Raw genomic sequence first — 18,180 nt, 5'->3', positions numbered from 1 at the left:
ATGAAGGTGAAAGAGGAGAGTGAAAAGCTGACTTAAAACTCAACATTCAAAAAATGAAGATCATGGCATCCAGTCCCATCACTTCATGGCAAATAGATGGGGAAACAATGGAAATAGTGACAGACTTTATTTTCTTGGGCTCCAAAATCACTGCAGATGGTGACTTCAGCCATGAAATTAAAAGACACTTGCTCCTTGGAAGAAGAACTGTGACAAACATAGACAGCATATTAAAAAGCAGAGACATTACTTTATCAACAAAGGTCTGTCTAGTCAAAGCTATAGTTTTTCCAGTAGTCATGTGTGTATGACAGCTGGACTATAAAGAAGGCTAAGTGTTGAAGAATTGATGCTTTTTGAACTGTGGTGTTGGAGAAGACTTTTCAGAGTCCCTTGGACTGAAAGGAGATCCAACCAGTCCATCCTAAAGGAAATCAGTCCTGAATATTCATTGGAAGGACTGAAGCTGAAGTTGAAGCTCCAATACTTTGGCCACCTGATGCGAAGAACTGACTCACTGGAAAAGACCCTGATGCTGGGAAAGATTGAAGGCTGGAGGAGAAGGGGATGACAGAGGATGAGATGGTTGGATGGCCTCACTGACTCAACAGATATGATTTTGAGCAAGCTCTGGGAGATGGTGAAGGACAGGGAAGCCTGTCGTGCTGCAGTCTGTGGGGTTGCAAAGAGTCGGATACAACTGAGCAGCTGAACAACAAGTAGGACCCAGGAGCCACAGCAAGAGAAGCCACCAAAATGAGAAGCCCACACACTGCACCAGAGAGTAGCCCCAACTCGCCACAACTAGAGAAAAGCCTGGGCAGCAACGCAGACCCAGCCCGGCCAAAAACAAATAGAATTATTAAAAAAAAAAAATCATCAGAGAAAATGAGAAAGACCCAACTCTGAGTTCCCTGGGCAGAAAAGGGACTCTGGAAACTTCTCTGCAGGGTCCTGACCAGTTGGCCTGCCCTGGATAAGTTCTGCAGTGATGGTCTTAGGGCAACACCTGCTGATTCCAGCCTCAGGCCCAGATGCTCCCCACACAGCCTGGAGGGAGCAAGTAGCAGTTAGGAACTGAGAACAGAAAGACAAGACCAGAGAGGATGCTTCTCCCCACTCGATCTTCTTCTGTCTCTCTACACACCCACACACACACACACACGAGTTCCAGGAATTATTGATAAATTGGTGTGTTTGTGTGTTAGTCGCTCAGTGGTGTCTGACTCTTTGCAACCCCATGAAACTGTAGTCTGCCAGGCTCCTCTGTCCATGGAATTCTCGAGGCAACAATGCTGGAGTAGGTTACCATTCCCTTCTCCAGAGGATCCTGGGATCAAACCCAGGTTTCCTTCATTGCGGGCAGATTCTTTACTATCTGAGCCACCAGGGAAGTCATTGATAAAATGGTACTAATTTACAAAGAGTTAGTCAACATAAGATTCTTTGAAACATATACTCCTTTGAGAATGAAATATATGATTTATTTATTAAAAGTGCACATGTAGCATCTCAGGAATGCCTGCATTTCTTGCAGTGAGGGCCTGCCTCACCCCTGGCTGAACTCTGGATACAGGACACCACTAGCATCTGTACCTGCAAGAGAGGCAGTGCTGGGACTGGTCACAGGCCACCCATTACATTTTTCTGACCTCAGACAGCAAGCATGTTTCATGTTGATGTTGGTTCTGAAGTTTGAGCTGGTCCCTATGCCGGACGAGTGGGCATACCTACAATAATGATGAAGTCCAATTGATCTGGCTCTTCCTCTGCTTGGGTATCTCTCTGCATTGCTGGGGCCTCTGTACCCCCTAACAGGCCCACAGTGGGCCCTTCTGTCTTCTCCACTTAATTCAGAGCTCCTTGCGGGCACAGATGGTGCTAGTGGTAAGAACCCCACCTGCCAATGCAGGAGATGTAAGCGATGCCGGCTCAATGTCTGGGTCAGGAAGATCCCTTGGAGGAGAAAATGGCAACCTTCTCCAGGGTTATTGCCTGGAGAATCCCATGGACAGAAGAGCATGGCAGGCTACAGTCCATGAGGTTGCAGAGTCAAACATGACTGAAGTGACTTAGCACGGCATCTGGGGCATGACTGGGAGCCAGGCAGGATGCCTGGTTTTGAAATCCTACAGTGACTAGTTATTCACTGTGTGGTTTTGGTGAATTAATTAACCTCTCTGAGCCTAAGTTTCCTCTTCTATTAAAAAGTGGAGATGATATTTGAGCCAACCCTGTGGGGCTATTGTGAGCACTAAGCATATCCTGTGCTCTGTTTACAGCAGTGTAAAACTCAGTGCAGATGTTGACCATCACAACCGCTCCCCTGGCTTCCCAGGGCCCACCTAGATCTGGAACATGACCGATATTTGATTAGGGTAGCCAAAGAAAACACTACAGCAAAGATCATTGTGCCACAGGCCCTCCACCTCCCTACCAGAGAACGCTGGCTTGATTTTGTACTACCTGAATCTTTTGCACCTTGGCCCTTCCTCCCAGAGGCCAAAAATCCTCCTGCGGAGGTGTGGATTGCAAACCTGCAGATCATCAAAATCATATTGGGGGAGGGGCGGCTAAACAGGCAGATTCCTGAGCCCAGACCTCTGAATTTCAGGGCTGGATCCAGGAATGCATTTTTTTTTTTTTTTTAAAGTAAAGTTTCCCATTTTTTTGGTAATTACCCCTAATAAGAAAGACCTGCGTATGTGTTCAAGAGAAGAGCTTTGTTTTCCTGAAGCCTTATTAACCAGCGTTTCTTTTCTATTACTGTCTTTCACTGGGGACCTGGGAAGCCTGTGCATTTAAAACTAGCTCAAGGATTTAGATGGGGGTATTCCCAGCAGATCCCAGGGAAGCATTCTGAACTGCGGGATTCTTTAGCAGAACTATATGCAAGGGATCAGGGCTCTTGGTGGTCCCCAGCTCTCTTCGTGACTGGAGGCACAGGGTGGGATGGGGGAGTAGGAAGGGGGAGGTGGTGGCTGCAGAGGCTGGAAGCAACTAAGGAGATTTAACAATCTGAGAGGAAATCAGACATTGAACAAAGTATGTTGGTTTTCCCAGAAGAGGTTTAGGAGCTTAAATAAGTACCTGCCTTGCCACAAAGGGAGAAGAGTGTCCTCTAAACCAGCCCTTGGGAAGTGGCCACTGCCCACACCTGGCTGTACCCACTGGTGTGTTACACTCACTACTTCCTGGGGGCCTTGCAGTGGCCCCCAGGCCCCAACCCAAAGAAGGGAGGCCAGCTTGCCCAGAGGCTGCCAAACAGCACCTAAGATACCCCAGGCCCACCCCACCACCATGGCTGCAACTAAAGAAACTCTGGGTTCCTCAGGGTTGCACCCTGAGAAACCCCAGAGCCCCCCAGGGTTGACTCCAGTTACATTCTTACTTTCATGAGAAAACATAACATCACCCCCACCCATGTTTACCACCAGCCTCTCTGCCCACTTGTGTCTCCAAGTTGTGTAATTTCCTGGAAGCAAGTCATTGACTGGGAACTAGGCGCCCAGCTCTGGCCTTTCCTGGCCATGCCGCTAACCACAGGGCCTGGTGGGTCATGGTCTTTTCCAGCAGCATTCATTTCATTTCTAAATAAGCAAGTAAATAAATAAATACTCAGCAACCGTCCTGTTTTCCTTCTACTTGTGAACACTCCAGAGTCCAGGGTAAAGTCTCCAGCCTCTGCCCTACCATCCTCGGACCCACCCAATGGCCCGATCAAGAGCAAGTAATTCCTCAGAAATTAGATACCTGAAATTAGATGCCCATCACCCCTTACAAGGGCTTCCCAAGTGGCACTAGTGGTAAAGATCACGCCTGCCAATGCAGGAGACATAAGAGACTTGGGTTCGATCTCTGGGCTGGGAGGATCCCCTGGAGGAGGGCATGGCAACCCATTCCAGTATTTTTGCATGGAGAGTCCCACGGACAGAGGAACCTGAGGGGCTACAGTCCATAGTGTTGCAGAGTCGGACATGAGTGAAGCAACTGAGCACGCATGCATGTATGCATGCATTCATCTTACAAAAGATGAAGGCTAAGGGTTAGAGGGCAGGGGCAGCGAGGAGCTGGGCAAGGACCAAGGTAAGCAGACACACGTGCCACAGAGGCCACGGTGCAAGCCCAGGACTCCTCCATGCACGTCCGGAAATCAAACATCTCCTAAGAAACTCAAGCAGTTGGATAATCTATTGATTAAAATTAAACTTTCTTATGAGCTTTGCAGGCTGCAGGGTTGGTTTTAAGTGGAGACCTCTTATTCTGCAGAGGAAAGCCGTTGAGTGTGATATAGTCCACATTCCTTCCCCGGGCCACCTAGGAGCCAGGACTTCCAGGGTTCTGTGCACTAACAGGAGGGGAGGTCAGCCATGGGGCTGCCTGAGGCCCTCAGCCTTCTAGCCACATGTGCCCAGCCAGGCCCTGCCACGCGTCACTGGTTTCGTGTAAGGGTTTTGAACTGGAACATGTAGTTTTATATACAGAAATGACGAATTTGACTTTTCAACATTGGCACTCTTGTGTGTATCAGCTTGATTGAATGAAAGGTTTTATTTTTAAAAGTTTGTGGGCTTCCCTGGTTGCCTAGTGGTTAACAATCCACCTGCTAACACAGGGGACGGGCTCAATCCCTGGTCCCGGAAGATTCCACGTGCCATATGGCAACAAAGCCCACGCACCACAGCTATGGAGCCTGCGCTCTAGAGCTTGTATTCTACAACAAGAGAAGCCGCTGCGATGAAAAGCCTGCACACCACTAGAGAGCGGTCCCCGCTTGCCACAAGTACAGAAAGCCTGCACGCAACAGTGAGGACTCAGAACAGCCAATAAATAAATAAATATTTTTTAAAAGTTTGCAAACCGACAGTCTTAGCGGAGAGTCGCCGCGGTTTCCTGCTTCAACAGTGCTTGAACGGAACCCGGCTGCTCGTCCCCCCCTACCCCGGCCGGCCACTCAGAGCCATCCCTCGTCACCACTTGACAGCGCCCTCCGACCGGCCCAAGGTCCCTGCCACCGCTCCAGTGCCGCTCGGCCGTCGCCGCCACCACCACCACCACCGCCCGTTTTCAGCCGCCCACCATGACGACCGCATCCCCCTCGCAGGTGCGCCAGAACTACCACCAGGACTCGGAGGCCGCCATCAACCGCCAGATCAACCTGGAGCTCTACGCCTCCTATGTCCATCTGTCCATGTCGTACTATTTTGACCGTGATGATGTGGCTTTGAAGAACTTTGCCAAATACTTTCTTCACCAATCTCATGAGGAGAGGGAACATGCTGAGAGACTGATGAAGCTGCAGAACCAGCGAGGTGGCCGAATCTTCCTTCAGGATATCAAGAAACCAGACCGTGATGACTGGGAGAATGGGCTGACTGCAATGGAATGTGCGCTGTGCTTGGAGAGAAGTGTGAATCAGTCACTACTGGAACTGCACAAACTGGCCACTGAAAAAAATGATCCCCATCTGTGTGATTTCATTGAGACTCATTACCTGAATGAGCAGGTGGAAGCCATCAAAGAATTGGGTGACCACATAACCAACCTGCGCAAGATGGGGGCCCCTGGATCTGGCATGGCAGAGTACCTCTTTGACAAGCACACCCTGGGACACAGTGAGAGCTAAGCCTCAGGCTGGTTTCCCACAGCCACAGGGGTGACTTCCCTGGTCACCAAGGCAGTGCATGCATATTTGGGTTACCTTCATCTTTTCTATAAGTTGTAACAAAACATCTACTTAAGTTCTTTCTTTAGTACCATTCCTTCAAATAAAGTAATTTGGTACCCAAAAAAAAAAAAAAGTTTGCAAACCATGCACCTGAGTTTCAAGCATGTGATTTGTAGGTGAGAAAACTGGGCCACAGGATGAGGCAAGTTGCTAGCTGTGGCTCTGATTTCCTTCTCCAGGCCAGCTGTGCCCCACTCCTCCTCCATCAGACTCTTCCCACTCAGTCCCACCCCTTCCCCGGGGCCCAGGTGGAGGCCAGGTCACCTGTCGCCTTGGCAGTGGTTATACGCTGTTTGAAATCTCAGAGCCAAATTTCTGAGTGCTGTTCTGACAACCCCTAGGACCTTCAGTAAAGGGGGAACATATTTTGTGTCCCCTTAGTTGCAACCCAAAGTGTTCAAAGAAAGGAAAAAGTGAAAGTGATTATAATAAAAAGCCTTTCCCTGGAATGGGTCTTGATTTCCACTTTTACCCTCAAGGTAAAGATAAGTGAAGAAGTGAAGATGTCTTCTGCAATGTCATATTAGTTTAACAAACAGTTTATTGAGCACTAATTTCAGTGCTGCCCCTATGTTGCCTAACTCTAGGCCCCATGGCCCCACTGAGGAACCCAGTGACCCATAGGGACCTAGCTTGTGGCACCTGCTCTCCTGAATTAAGCTACTTCCTTTGACAACCACTTGACCCCAAAGGAAGGAGGCCATTTCCCACTTTGGACACTCTATGGGACGGTGATGAAACTGCTGCTAAGATTCTACCCAAGGAGATTGTCATCTACATAAACTGAGATTTATGTGCAAAGATGTTCCTAGCAGCATTGTTTATATTAAGAAGATATAAAACAACAGGTAAGTGCTAACTGAGGACACATCTTGGGCAGGGAGCCATCTGTGCTTTAGAAGCATTAACTGATCTTATTCTCTCAACAGCCTCATGAAGTAGGTGCTATTGCTGTCTTTGTTTCAAAAGAGGGAAAACTGAAAATACAGAGAGAAAGGGTTTGAACTTGACTGGCACTGGCTTCAAGCCAGCCTGACCCTCCAGGGAGCACCAGTAGGTGCCATGTGACTCAAATTAGATACATCTAGTTAAAAAATGACTTCAAAGAATTTTCTTAGCAGAAGATTTTGCTCAAACTATTTAAAGTTATTTGGAAAGAACAAGCTTACATACATGAAAATATGCTTAGAAGAAATCTTGGAAGAAAATGTTGAGTGATAACCAGGATTATTTCTGATTGGTAGGATCACTGACAATTGTTAACCTCAAGTTACACTTTTTTTTTTTCAGTTTTCCTGTATTCCACCATGGACTTGTATTACTTTCATGATGTTAAGAAAGTAAAAGTGAAAATCACTCAGTCGTGTCCAACTCTTTGCAACCCCATGGACTATACAGTCCATGGAATTCTCTAGGCCAGAATACTGGAGTGGGTAGCCTTTCCCTTCTTCAGGGGATCTTCCCAACGCAGGGATCGAACTCAGGTCTACTGCACTGCAGATGGCTTCTTTACCAGCTGAGTCACAAGGGAAGCCCCATGATGTGAAGAACACTACAATATTTTCCCAATAATTTTAAATGATGTATCCTTGTAGGACTGGGCCCTGTTAGCTTCTGAGATCTCAGTGTAAAGATTAGAGAAGCATTTCTCTATATTTGCTATCCCTGTGTAACTTCCTCCAGTTCCTGCTTGATTAAATGTGAAGACTGTTTTTAAGCAAAGCAGATTTCACTTCTCCAAACAAAAGTGACAAGAAACAGCTTTTTTACCCTGGTCGCCTCTTGCCACATAGTTGGGATGCCAGAATTCTTCCAAATAGCGTGGAAAGTCCCAGTGACCAATCTAGATGTCAACCTCTAAGTAAATAACTTAACTTGCCAACATTCCTTTCTGGAGTGAACCTTCCAACTTGTTCATGCTACTCAGTATCTAACTTCTGCGCAGTGTCAGGCCCCATAAGATCTTGCAGTCAGCTGAGGGCTTCCATCTGTGTCATTAGGAGCTCAGGGTCCAGACGCTCTAGAGTGGTCACTATGAGTCTGAGAAGTGCTACTTGTCACAGTAGTAAACTGCTGAAGATGAGAGTGATTTACTAAGAAAGTAATGAGACAGAAGAATCAAGGTCATTTCTGCAGGAACGTCATCCTCCTTCCCGTTCAGGTTGATATATGTGTGTGGGTAGCGGCAGCAGTTAAGGTCAACTTGCACATAACCCTTTGTGCACCTATGCAGCATGGCCATCATGCTTTTTGCATGTTGTGGTGAATGGAAAATTTGAGAGTTCAGCTAGTAGTTCAAATATTGAAGAGCAAGACTGCTGTCTTCAGTGTTCTATGTAATATGGCATTGGAGCCAAAGAGTGGGTAGACCAGATGACAGCGTGGTGTGGCACCTTTGCTGGTCAGGTTTGCTGAGTCAGGGGCACTGACAATGCACTGAGGAGACCAGGGGATCTAGAAGAGGGTTATAGCTTTCAAAGTGACCAATGTGAAAACAGTTCTGGGGAGGGATGTGCCAGGAAAACTCAGAAGCCAAGAGACACACAGAGAAGCTCAGCAGCGACCTGGAGGGCTTCGTTTTCCACTAAACTTTCATCTTCTTGTTGAATATGGGCAAGCCGGATCCACTGGCAGTGTCCGTATGGGTGAGAGCAATCCACTCCAGTATTCTCGCCTGGAGGATTCCATGGACAGATGGAGCCTGGCAGGCTACGGTCCATGGGGTCTCAAAGGGTCAGATATGACTGAAACGACTTAGCACACATGCAGCGTCCATAGGCGATCACATCTCTGAGTGAGCTGGGGACAGATGTGCTAGGATTTCCTCCTGGTTCCTATTGCTGCCATGTGCTTGTCAACTTTTACAATTATAAATTAAATATTTTAAGAAACAGATGACTGGGACAGTGTTACGGGCTGAGTTATGTCCCCTGCAAACCTGTATGTTGGATTCCCAACACCTAGGACCTCCGAACGTGGCTGTATTTGGAGACAGGGGTCTTCAAAGAGGTGACTAAGGTAAAATGAGATTGTAGGATGGGCCCTGGTCCAATCTGACTGGGGTCCTTGTAAGAAGAGGAGATCAGGACCCAGACACACACAGGAGGGATGACGATGTGAGGACCCATGGAGAAGACGACTGTCGATACGTCAAAAAGAGAAGCGTGGGAGAAACCAGATTTGATCTTGGACTCCTGCTCCCCCACCCCAGAAGTCTGAGGGAATACATGTCTTGTTTAAGTTGCCTGGTCTGCGACACTTAGCTGTACAAACATGAAGCATAAAATAAGCATTTTCTTGTAATTCTCTCTGTCTGTGTGTACTCCGTGCCAGACAGTACAAGTTCACAAGAGCTGATTGTTAAGCTTTCAGGAATTTTGCCAGTTGTTAAAATTTGAAGTTGATAAATGGACATGTCATTAAAAACTAAGTTATATTAACTTATAATTAAGTGAATCATTAAAAATAGAAGTGATAAATTCTCAAAACCTATCACTTCCAAATTGTTTTACTATGTATCACTATTGTGGATGCTCTGGGGTGATTCCCATCTGTTTTGTCTGCATGGTGGAAGCATGTAGCATAAGCTTGGGCACTTTTTCCCAACTCTGTGCTCAGCAATGTCATGTGACTCCATCCATGGTGGAAATATTTACACCACAGAAATTGGCAAGTGGTAGACATCAGAGTTTTACCTTTTTTTCCAGAGAGCCCATTGTTGAGCATTTACTGCCCCCCGATTCCTGTTGGTATTCCCTCCTTGGTCAGAGCAATTGTAATCCCTTCCCAGATTCCAGGGAGGGTAGCACTGGTCATGTGAACAAGACCATGCATGATGAGACAAATACAGGTGGGCAGCTGTCTTTGGGACAATGACCTGCCCAGGGATAGTGGAAGGACATCTTATGCCGAGTGTTTCTCTGAGTGCCTGGGACATGGCTTCCTCAGTAAATGGCCCTGTTATGATGATACTCCTGTCTCTGTGCTCAGCATGGTGCTGAGCTCTGTGCTCCCTTCAGGAGGAGCTTTGCCACGAGCTCCCTCCCACCACCAAGCGGTAAACTTCCTGAAGGAAGGAAGGGCTGTTCACCTTGCCTCCCTGAAGCCTAGCACACAACATGTGTCCTCAACGTTTGTGAGCAGATGAGAAATCTCCTGCCATCTGGGAGCTTGTCAGCAGCAGTCAGTACAAGGCTTTGCAAAGCTGGGTACGCTGTACACAGGTTGGAGCTCCGATGCTGAAGTCCCCAGTGTTACTTTGGCAGGTAGTGTGTCCTTCGTGTGTGTAGCATCTCAGCAAGGTCTGCAGGGGGCTCAGTGAAGCAAATAATAAGAATTAGACTAAGTGTCTTTAAAGACTCACACATGCCTGAACACTGATCACTGATAATGGACCAACACGCTGGTGCCTTCCTGCTGCCCATGTGTCCCTCGCCTGGAGCACTCTCACTCCAGTCTACTTTGATACCTAACCTGCAGTTTCCCTTCCAATCACCTCTGACTTTCCTTGTTCCACCAGAGCTGATGTGGAGCCTGGCCCTAGAGGCTCCCACTGACCTACACTGAGCAACAGGTTTACCTGTTAATTTCACAAGCAGAATCATGGGCAAGAGAGACGGTAGAGGGTGTGGAGATTTCTATAGGACCCCAGGAGCACTTGGGGTCCCTCCATCACTTTGTCCCCAGCCCATCCTGGGATGGCCCCTTCTTGTCACAGAGTTTCCCTGGCCTTCACCCCTCACCCAACAATGGCCAGAGTCTAGAGGGAAGGAGATGGGCCCCATGCTTGGTCACATATGAGAAGGGAAGAAAGGTTCCTAGAGGCCTCCGAGCAGACCAAACTCATATTTCACTCTCCAGAGTCCTGCACATGCCCCTCCTGAAGCTGTTGCTGCCAGGCCAGCAGACCCAGGACTGACTTCACCAGACCCACAGCTGGGACCTTGGGGACAGTGGAGCCACAAGGCCTGGGTGGTGGGGAGCAGATGGGCACTGCAGAGAGAGCCCTGGCCTCAGTCCTGGACAGCTTAGCCCAGGTGGGGAAGCAGGACTTAAAGGGGACCCCAGAGAAGGATAAATTTATACCTACTGGCTGCACAAGTTACGGGAAGTCAAAAGGATGCAGAGCTGAACAAAGAAATTATTGGGATGTGAGGGCACGATAGAAAGCTGCTCGCCTCAAATACTGTTCATCTTAATCATCAAACTGAGCTCATCACTGTCTTCCTTTGTTCCTTCCCTTCTCTTTCCTTCTGTCTTTCTTTCTCTTTCTTCTTTTTAAAACAATCTTTCAGTCCAAACACTGTATGGAGTGCCAAATATTGACACAGAAGGAATGTTATGCTAACTCTTTTCAGTGCTGGGAATTCATTAGACTCAGACCTTTTTAGATTTTTCTCTCCAGCTCTAAGCAATTTTTTTAAGTCTTGGTTTTTTAACAAATGAGGTCAGGAAGTGCCTGAGAACAGATCCACACAGATTAATATTCAGCACTCTGTTCTATAGAGACAGGAAGTGAACGGTTGTGTTAAGAATACGAAGCTGCCATGAATATACTCTTGGCTGTTTGAAAAGATCCAGTACCACTTCAACTTCAAAAACAGCTCTGCTCAGTGTGATCACAGTCGGGCGTGGGGAATTTTCCAAAATCAAAAGCAGCTGTTTCATCTTATTTAACCATTAGGCTGAGTTACACAGACTCACAGCAGGAATCATAAAGCCTTGAGAGTCCCTTGCATAGAGCAGCCTGATTTTCCAGTGTAGAGTGAAGCATGTTCCTTGATGGCAACTGTTTACATTTGTTTGCTGAGCACCTATGAGTCCTCTGGGAGCAGAGACAAAGAAGTTACTCTGAGCTTTCTAAGAACACATGACTTCACTGAGAAAGCATCAGATCCTCAGAGGTGCAGTATGTCCCCCAAGTAGTCCTGGCCGAGCTGAGCAGGGCACTCGTGACAGTCCTGCAGGAATGCTTCTCGCTCACATGGAGGTTCAGAGCCAAGATTTTTTTTTTCTTTTTAATATCTATTTATTTACTTATTTGGCTGCATTAGGTCTTAGTTGCATCATGGGGGATCTTTTGTTGCACCAGACTCTCTGGTTGTGGCATGCAGGCTCCAGAGCACGTGGAAGACTTATTTTTAAAATTGCATTTGTTATATTGTTGTAAAAGCAGAACATGTGCGCAATAAAAAGATTCAAATGTTACATGCAGGGAGCTCAGCCTGGTGCTCTGTGATGGCCTAGAGGGGTGGGAGGTGGGTGGGAGGGAGGCTCAGAGGAAGGGGATGTATGTATACTTATGATAAACGTTGTTGTACAGCAGAAACCAATAGAACATTGTAAAGCAATTGTCCTCCAATTAAAAATCTAAACTGCTAAGTCACTTCAGTCGTGTCCAACTCTGTGCGACCCCATAGACGGCAGCCCACCAGGCTCCCCCATCTCTGGGATTCTCCAGGCAAGAACACTAGAGTGGGTTGCCATTTCCTTCTCCAATGCGTGAAAGTGAAAAGTGAAAGTGAAGTCGCTCAGCGTGTCCAACACTCGGCGATCCCATGGACTACAGCCTTCCAGGCTCCTCCATCCATGGGATTTTCCAGACAAGAGTACTGGAGTGGGGTGCCATTGCCTTCTCCTAAAAATCTAAAAAAGACCTTCAAATGTTATAGAAAGGCTATAATGTGAGTATTAGAAGCCCCTTCTCTGGCACCCAAATCCCCAGTTCATACATTTCCTAAGTGTATCAGGCACATTATCCCAGACTCTCTGAGCATGGGCAAGTGTGAATGTGTGTGCTTGGCGTGTTTACTACATGTGTATAAATTATATGCATATGTGGATGTACTTGCACACATATCCCCTGGCATTCAGAAATAAATATATGTATTTATAGCTACAGTGTGGCAGTGGGCAAGCTGACAGGAGGTTCTCGCAGGTAAGAGACCTTGGCACTGTTTCTGATTCCGCTGCTCCCTCAGCATTTGGCTCACTGGAGCCAGGTCTGTCTTAGGGAGGCAGTGCTTGTGCATTTTAATAGGCCCAGGTCCCAGTCTAATATAACCAACTCTTCCTTCTTGTAACTAGGTCTGTGACCTGTGACTTTCAACTCAGGACCTCGGTTTTCTCATCTGTGAAACAGGGGCACCATTTGCCAACTCACAGGATGAAATGAGGTGATGCATGTAGCACGGCTGGCATATGTGTGCACGTGATCTGTACTGCGGTACCACTAACTGATATAGTGGAACATCGTATCCCCTCCCACCCGGCACTGGCACATCCATCCCACAGTGACAACAACCCCTGGGTGGTCTCCAGGTCTGTTTCTTGGACCTGTTACCACTGTGCTGGGGTGACTTTTCCAAAGCACACGCTTCAGCACAACCTGGCTCTGTTTGAATTCTTCCCAGAACCCTCCCCCAGCCAGCCTGCACTGTCCACGCTCCTGGATACCTGGGCATCACTCAGTGTGTCTGTGGGGTCCCAGTGTCCTCCACACCCTGGAGTGGTTCGTATTTGTTCCGTGTGTCAATAGTCTTATGTGCAACTGATGCACAGCTCATGTGTTTTGATGAATCAATTACAAAGAAAATCCTTTGTTATTTTTTATCTCAGTTGTTTTTAAACTGAACCTTCAGCCATATCCTTCCCATCGTCTCTGCCATTTGCAGAGCACATGGACCAGGAGGTTGCATCTTGAGCAAACATTAAAATCAGCACAAGACAAGCTGGATAACGAGACTAAAGCTTATGCTGTGCTTAGTTGCTCAGACGTGTCTGATTCTTTGTGACCCCATGGACTGCAGCCCACCAGGCTCCTCTGTCCATTGGGATTCTCCGGGCAAGAATACTGGAGTGGGTTGTGATGCCCTCCTCCAGGAGGATCTTCCCAACCCACGGATCAAACTTAGGTCTCCCACATTGCAGGTGGATTCTTTACCAACTGAGCCACCAGGGAAGCCCAAGAATAATGGAGTGGGTAGCCTATCCCATCTCCAGGGGATCTTCCTGACCCAGGAATTGAACCGGAGTCTCCTGCATCACAGGCAGATTCTTTACCAGCTGAGCTACCAGTGAACCCTCAAAGCATATGATACATAGCAGAAGTAATGGATGGGTCCCACGCCCCAGGACAACAGCATCAACCGGTACTTAGAAATGATAGAATGTTTCTCTGAAGTGACAAGAGGAAATGCAGTGACCCCCAAAGTTAGGTCTATGACATGGCCAGCCCCTGCCCACTTGTCCCCTGCCTTCCCCAGGTGACATACCCACCTCAGGAACAAAAGGAAGCCAGAAATTATCTGCCCCAATGCCAAAGAGACATACAACACCCCTCTACACTGCATCCAGATGCCCTCCCCCAAATCTCACACTTAATGGGTGGTGGGACAGGTGGATACAATTCCTCAACTTGTCCCCTATGTGTGGAATCCTCTACTGCCCTCAGGATATGGACACCAGACAACAATCACCAGCTGAGCGACTGCTTGCTAGATTCTTAGCAGGTTAACTGACACATCCCCATAGGGTCAGCCATGTAGCAGGAGGCTGAGCTGGCTTTCCTATCCTGAAATTGCTCTTACCTGTGGTTAGATGATGCTACTTGTGCAGAAATTGGTCTTGGACAATGCTGCCAGTGCTTGAGATGGTTGTGACTGTCCTTCCTGCCTCCCTTTCACAGGCCCTGGTGGTGGGGCCCAGGGTCTCCACTATAGGGTTCTATCTTTGTTTCTCTGGCTCCATGTGCACTTCTGGTCTCCTGGATGACTAGTAGGCGTGGTTTTCCAGATGACAGGAGGACCAGGAAGCCCCCTTTAGGAGCCTGAAGTCTGATTGTTCTCTTTGGACTAAGTGTGCCATCAGCTCATCCTGGTCAATCAGACTTGCAAGCCCAGAATATGTGTGGGTTTAGGAGTTTAGGGTTTAGGTATTGTCTTAGTCAGCTCAGGCTCTGTTACAAGATGCCACAGCCTGGCAGCTTAAACAACAGATGTTGATTTCTCACACTTCTGGAGGTGGGAAGTCTGAGATCAGGGTGCCAGTGCCATCAGGTCTGGTGAGAGCTCTCTTCTTGGCTTGCAGACTGCCACCTTCTTGCTGTGTCCCCAAATGGCAGAGAGAGAGCTCTGCTGTTTCTTCCTCTTCCTATAAGGACACTAATCCCATCACGGGACCCCCACCCTCATGATCTCATCTAACCCTGATCACCTACCCACCTCCAAATATCATCATATTTGGGTGACAGCTACAACACAGGGATATTTTAGAGGGACCCAAACGTTCATTCCACAACAGGTATCCTATTTCCCAAGAACTCATCATCTATGGAGAGTTCATGTGCAGGTAGAATGACTTTCCATCTGAGACCCTCTCTGACCCCTTGACAGCCTTTGGGGACTGTCCATGCTGGAGTCGTGGACCTCAGATCCTCTCCATGTAGCTGTTTCCTGTTAATGAGCATTTGGTCCCCACACACTCCTGGGTGGCAATGCTGTTACAATCCTCTTGCTTGTGTGTGCCTTGAGGTGAGAGTGGCCCAGAGGGAAGTGGAGAGGGATGACCAGTTGGCCAGTGGTGGGGTCAGAAGTGAGGCCAGAGCTTTGCTTGATCCCCGCAGTGAACCTGCTCTATTTTGGCAGCCAGCTTGTGCGAACTTCTGAACTTGAACTTCAAGTGCACTGGGCATGGCCCATCCGCAGCCCCCAGGTGGCCCCTGAGGAAGGTGCTATCTCTGAGCTTCTGAAACCCAGGCTTGCGTTCTCCACTCCCCTGATGGATACAGGGGACGACAAGCCTTAGGTCTCTCATGTCTGTGAAAAGTGGATGGAGGGGAGGGGTGAGGTTTAGGAGAGTGCTGGTGAAGGTGTTTTGGGCTCAGTGGAACTCAAGGACACCACCATTCGAGAACCCAGTGGGAAACATTAGCAGCCCTTTGACCAGGGAGCTGAAAACCTCTGTGGAAGGTAAAAGGCGGTTTTTAGGAACCTGGCTGGATTATATCTGAGGAGATTTGGACTGGGGCTTGGGGAGACTCTGAGTAGAGTGTGGAGGCTCAGGGCCAAGATGGCAGGGCATAGAAAGAGAAGGAGAGCAGGGGCAGTCAGGACTGGCCTCACACTCTCCAGAGTCCCCTCTCTCCTCACAGCAGCCACTTGAGGAGACAGCACTGGAGCTATTTGCTCAGGCTGCAAGTGGCAGAAATGGGATTTGGGCTGCAGTCACCAGCTGAAGAGGGAGCTGACGGGTGCCCCTGGCTGCATCCAATCCTGCACGCAATTTGCTTGTCCCATGCACGTGGTGTCACACTGCTTTTAGTTGATTTTGTTGCCAACCTTTAAAAGTCAGGTGGCTTTACACAAAAAACAGTGTTCTTGGCTTCTTTGCAATAGAAAAGTTCCTGCTGGATGGAGCCCACTTTGAGAACTTGAAGGGGAGACCGGGTCCTCAGGGTCAGACTGTCTCTGGAGACCTAAGCTTGTGAGCCCCAGGCAAGGTCACACAGCCATTGATTCGTCCCCTTGTGGGCTTTGCCCAGCACCAAAGGTTCTCTGGGTTTTCCTCTGTGCCAGGTCTTTATGCTTTGACCATCGCTCTGTCCATTTGGGACTGGAGGCTCAGATCTCAAGCTGGTGGCAGCAAGCCCCATGTGGCCAGAGGCCCCTGGGTTCTGTGTCAAAGGCCTGCATCTAAGAGGGAATCTCGCTTTTTAAAAAGCCACTCATCAAAAAAGACTCTGGAGAGTCCCTTGGACTGAAAGGAGAATCAAACCAATCCTAAAGGAAAGCAACCTTGAGTATTCATTGGAAGGACTGATGCTGAAGCTCTGATACTTCAGCCACCTGATGCAAAGAGTCAACTCATTGGAAAAGACCCTGATACTGGGAAAGATTGAAGGCAGGAGGAGAGGGGGGTGACAAAGGATGAGATGGTTGGATGGCATCACTGGCTCGATGGACATGAATTTGAGCAAATTCAGCTAGATACTGAAGGACACGGAAGTCTGACGCTCTACAGTTCACGGGGTCGCAGAGTCAGACACAACTGAACCACTGAAAAACAACATCCAAAAAAAGCAACACTGAATCATTTTGAAGCAAAAAGCCCACTGCTAGCCTCCCTCTCAGCTCTTTAAACATCAGGACATTTTTGTTTAATTATTATCAGGCAGGAGTGTTTTCTCAAGTTGCTGGCAGCCAGCAGCCTGAGACGGAGCTCTCCTGTCACTCTGGCATCGGCCGTGGCCGTCACGTAGAGGAAGAGGAAAGCTCGTGTCTGAGTTCTGATTGCCTCCAGGCCTGGCTCTGTTTATGGGAGAAGATTGGAGGCCCAGGCAGTCTGGGCAGACTCAGAAAATCCCATATAAAAATGAAGTCTTTCAGGTTCCAAAGTTTCAAGACTAGAGCCATGTCAAGAGGTGGGAATGCCATTGAAATGTTGACGCTACAGGTTCTGTGCCGGGATCTGAGCAGGTGGTGACAGGCTCCGTTCCGTACTGGCTCCCACGTGGCCAACTCAGCCGCCTTCTTCCCTCACCTTCGTCCCATTTGCTACAGTTCTCAAATTCCAGATGACCTTTGGAAATTCCTCATGGAGGAAACTAGTAACAAACAAATTTCGAGACCCAGATCCAGTGCAGAAGCATAAATGATCACATCTATTTAATTTCATTTCCTTATATACAGAATACTATATTCAGGCATTTTTCCTCCATGTTTTTGTAAGGAGAAACTGCCAACACAGAGAAAGCTTGAAAAAATAGTAAAATTTGCACCACATACCCTTTACTTAAAGTCCTTAACAGGCTTCCCTGGTGGCTCAGTGTTAGGCATCCACCTATAATGCAGGAGATGTGGGTTCAATCCCTGGTAGGCTAGAGTCCACGGGATCACAAACAGTCGGACATGACTTAGGGGCTAAACAACCACAAGAATCCTTAAAAGAATGCTTTGCCACATTTCTCTTCGTATTTCTCTCTTTTTGAAACTAATACATTTATCTCTAATTTTGATTAAAAGAGTACAGAACTTAGAAGTTTACAGACTTAAATCAGGTAATAAAGTAATCTGATATATTTTCAAATCCTGTATTCAATCCAGAAAATTCTGTAAGTGAATATTTCTTTTTTTCTCTCTCATTTTCTTTTTTCTGAACCACTTGAAACTTTAAACGACACAGCTCATAACTTAAATATTTCAACAAACGTCTCCTGAGGATAGAGGCATTCTTTTAAGTAGCCAAAATGACATTATCATACATAAAAAATCCACAATAATTCCCTACTAGTATCTACTATTCGGCCATACTCCCATTTCCCCAATAGCTCTAAAATGTCTATTACAGTTTGTTTGTTTTTTTCCCCTGAAAGAGCATCTAATCAACATTCATGCATTGATGTTTTGTCTTTCTGGGCTCTAAATCTGGCATACCGCCCCCCCCCCCCCCGGTTT

The 18,180-nt window shown here is 47.6% G+C and overlaps 1 protein-coding gene across 1 annotated transcript; it reads left to right on the top strand.

Annotated features, from left to right (window-relative positions):
• The first annotated feature begins 4,866 nt into the window (after positions 1-4,866).
• On the top strand, positions 4,867-5,801 carry LOC104980358 (ferritin heavy chain). The gene has a single exon (XM_010829010.1). It carries the CDS (start codon positions 5,081-5,083, stop codon positions 5,624-5,626), a length of 546 nt encoding a protein of 181 aa, XP_010827312.1. The 5' UTR covers positions 4,867-5,080; the 3' UTR covers positions 5,627-5,801.
• The last annotated feature ends 12,379 nt before the right edge of the window (positions 5,802-18,180 follow it).

Source organism: Bison bison, unplaced genomic scaffold (assembly GCF_000754665.1).
Source record: "Bison bison bison isolate TAMUID 2011002044 unplaced genomic scaffold, Bison_UMD1.0 scf7180017864499, whole genome shotgun sequence".
NCBI lineage: Eukaryota > Metazoa > Chordata > Mammalia > Artiodactyla > Bovidae > Bison > Bison bison.
The sequence above is the reverse complement of the archived record's forward strand: the minus strand, read 5'-3'. Positions and strand labels throughout refer to the sequence as shown.